This window comes from Morone saxatilis, unplaced genomic scaffold, assembly GCF_004916995.1.
Source record: "Morone saxatilis isolate NCDOM2014 unplaced genomic scaffold, NCSU_SB_2.0 Contig20, whole genome shotgun sequence".
Lineage (NCBI taxonomy): Eukaryota > Metazoa > Chordata > Actinopteri > Moronidae > Morone > Morone saxatilis.
Window position 1 is genome coordinate 25,004,452 of NW_023339763.1, and position 3,729 is coordinate 25,008,180.

At 44.3% G+C, this 3,729-nt stretch overlaps 1 protein-coding gene across 1 annotated transcript in view; it reads right to left on the minus strand.

The window, feature by feature from the left end:
• Positions 1 to 701: 701 nt before the first annotated feature.
• The window catches only part of cblb (Cbl proto-oncogene B, E3 ubiquitin protein ligase), a gene marked incomplete in the record, with an annotated part of 76,550 nt that continues 73,522 nt past the window's right edge, over positions 702 to 3,729 (minus strand). The window contains 3 exon segments of the mRNA XM_035666490.1: positions 702 to 1,553; positions 2,779 to 2,892; positions 3,062 to 3,265. Coding sequence (XP_035522383.1) covers positions 1,300 to 1,553; positions 2,779 to 2,892; positions 3,062 to 3,265 — 572 coding nt within the window.

Below are 3,729 nucleotides of genomic sequence, written 5' to 3' on the forward strand. Positions count from 1 at the left end.
GTATTTTGAATGCTATGCGGTATTCTATTTGTCTCTACTGCACTCACACAACGCCACACAGGCGAAAATGCACCACTCCAAATCAGACTGAAAGCAATTCCTAAAACATGTGGGGAATGTGGACTTCAACAATATGATGGCTGTGTAATTGAAGTGGAGACAGTGTGACGGCTATAGAGTGCGTCCTCTCTGAGCTCTAACAGATGACTTCTACATAACAGGCTCGCTCCCGTCGCTTAAATCCTTGAGCTGAAGTACAGGCACGTTTGTCTCTGGCTTTTGACATGGAAAAACAAACATTAAAACATTTTTCACTGCTTAATCGCTTAATGGAAAACCTGGGCCTGAGAGGAGCTCAGAGTATAGAAAGGTATAGCTCACTCATGCAGAACAAATACATTCATAGGCCTGCTGTCCACAGATGAAGGAAGTAATTAAAAAAAGGCCCCATCTGATTAATCCTCTTGTCTAGGAACAGAAACTAAGAGTGAAACTAACCCCCCTACCCCTCCCTGCTCCACTCTTCCTGTCCAAATAAGATACCTAGTCTAACAAGAATGCTCCTCTGGAGCTGTTGTACAGTTTTTATCCAGGTCTAGGCGAAACAAGTGAATCAATAAGGCATCCTCCGGCACCATGTAACTACTCCTGACTCTCCAGACCTTGTTAAGACCTGCAAGTCAGCCAGACTCTGGGCAAACAGTGGACTATTCTTTAATGGGCAACACAAAAGGGAAGGAGGAAGTGGGTAAAACAGGAAAGGAGTGCGGAAACGGTGGAGTCTGCCTCCCCCTGCTGGTTGTAAATAAAAATGAGCCCTAACAACTGGTTGAGCATATAAACTGAAATGAGCTGGAAATGTCTTCTGAAAGGCCCTTCAGACTGAAGTCCGGAGGGTGGCAGGGTGTGAAAGGAACAGTAGCAGCAGTAGCAGGATCAGAGCTTTAAAACAGGTGTACAGTCCCAGCCCCGGGACAAACAGGAGCATTTGAAAACCAGAGGCCAGCACCGGCAAAGCTCACTGTAAACAACAAGCCTGCTTCTTTTTTTCACAGGTTTAAATCATTCACAGACGGTCTTTTCTCCCTTTTCTTTGATTCTCCGAGATGATTTGGTTTTAGCCACTTTGTTGTGCGTCGTCATGTCTGTTCTGCAACAAAAGGCAAGTCTCCCTTTAAATATTTCTGCTGATCATTGTTGTTCCAACAGTCCGAGGCCAAGTGGACTGAAGAAGCCCTTTATTTTTTAGTCAGTCCCTTCAGAGGCACAGCTCCATTGTTGTGCTCCCCGTTTCACTGACTAGAGGTTCAGTCTTGGGGCCACTAAGGCAAACTCTCGCAGAATGTTTCGGGCCACGTCCACTTTGTACTGGGCGATCATCAGTGCCCGCTTCACGTCCTCAAAAGTGTAACCCTCCCCCATCAACTTGGCGATCTTGGCGTCCACGTTCTCCAACTCTAGGCTGTGGGTTTTACCTGGCTGACTGTCCGGAGGGATCTTCCTGGGTAGCGGCTTGGGCGGCCTGGCGGGGGCCTGCAAACAGTCCATCGATACTTGCAGAGAGAAAGAGAGAGAGATGGTGTCAGTGGAAAACTGTCCCTGGCACACAGGCAGAAACTTGAGAGTGTTATTAGTGGTCAAGGAGAGGTTTGTAGACTACACACAGCTTGTCAATTTGAACTAAAGCTCTGACATTTTCCCCAGTGCCTTCCGAGGTCGGACCTTTATCATTAAGTCTTTCATAGTTAGAAAGCAGATATTGAGGTATTCACTGCACATATGTCTTTGATGTCCTGCTCCTCAATGGATGCCAGAGAGGCCAAAATGTGGTCTGCCTGCTTTATGAGAAACAGGGCACAAATAAAAGCTCCTGAAACCAAACACAATGAAGCTGATGTGGAATTTAAGACAAACTTTTAATGTCTGCACAAAGTGAATCCTCGGTCATCATCCAAAGAGCTGCTCACAACTTCCCGTTCTTCCCATTGATGAGACTCTCCAAGCCCGCGAGATGCACATGAATCTTTCAACAGAGGGGGAGTTTTTTTCTCTGAGTAACTTTTCTACCAAAAATCCCTTCTTCATTGATTGAATAAAGGGATCCCTGTGCAATTTAAATTTCAAAGGCTTTTTTTATCCTAGAGGTTTTAATCTTTTTTTTTGGTCACATGTCCAGTCAGAATATTTGAGGTCGAAAACACAGAGAACATGAAGTCATGTGTGTATCACAAGTCTTGTTAAACTTACACTCTCATCGAGACCTAAGGCCAGACGTATAAATTATATGTATGCACTAAAACCAATCGTACGCCATCTCACAGAAACTGGTATTTATAAAAGAAGGATGTGCAGACCCCACAAATACTTCAGACGTACACACTGCTTCCTTCTGATAGCTGTGGGTGACATGATGAGGCACAGATTAAATATAAAAGATGTAACCATATAGTTTGTATTGTATTATTATTCCTGCTGTTTACATAGCATTCTGTCATTTTAAATGATTTACCACTGGTGAATTCTATCAGTCTTTTTTTATATTTGTGCCATTATTTCTCTCTACCAATATTTTCATTTTATGTTGAACTGAGAAGCACTTTGTAAAGTCTGTTTCAATATGAGCTCTATAAAGGAATCACTGATCATCTTTCTGACAATTAATAATGATGATAGATATATCACAGTGCTACTGTTTGTAGGTTCATGTGATGAGTTTTAAGCATCTGGCCCCTGGACATGTTTTTGTTTGTAGAAACTATATGCGTAAATTTCCTCTACCTTGACTTGGTAAATGGTCGTACTCCAGGCAGCCTCTGGAGCCTTTAACATTTTCTGTGTGTCGTCTGACTGGAGGCAGAGGAGCAGCACTGTTCAGCATGTCAAACACTGTGTCTAGAACACAGATCAAACAGAGAAATTCAGGTAAACAAGTCTGTTGCTATCTGTCAGTCAACAAAGTAATGCTGTAAATCAGTGGTTCCCAACCTCCCAACCTTTCTTTCTTTCTTTCTTTCTTTCTTTTTGTATCACGGAGTAAACTGACTATATATTTACAGCTCACCGGGAGTTAACAGCAGGTGCTCCTGTCCGGAGGAGGGCCTGTGCGGTCGTGTGATGACAGAGGAGGAGGACATGGAGGAGTTGCAGGATGGGGATGGCGAGGAGGAGGAGGAGGAGGAGGAGGAGGAGAGGTCCGTGAAGCTGTGCCGTGCCGGTGGGGGAGGAGGCGGAGGCTGGGACGGAGGGCATCTGTTGAAGGGGTCGTCTAATGCAGAAACACATAAAAAGCACCAGACTGAGCTCTCTGCTCCACTCTCTGAGTCACAGTTTACACCTATTCCATGAGGAGGAGGCTGACGCTGCTGTAAAGTCTGAAGCAAACTCAGTCCCAGCAATGGGATTACATGGCAAAGAGCGGATGGCATGCTGCCCTTTAGAGAAAAGCCAAGAGAGGATATTTTTGAGAGGGGACTTCACAGGAGGAGGAGGAGGAGGAGGAGGACTGGGACAAAGACTTGTGGCAAAAAGGATCAAAGACAAAAGTTCAGGCTGTGTTGTTGTTTGACATACGCACCCATGAACATCTCACAATGTACGAGACAAGTTTTTCTATCTATGTACAGAATTATTGTAACTAAGTCAAAATCAGTGTTTCTTCTTGTTGCTACAGTGTGATGTTTGAAGTTATGTACTGTAATGGTAAATTCAGTTTCTTTGTTTTAGCCACTA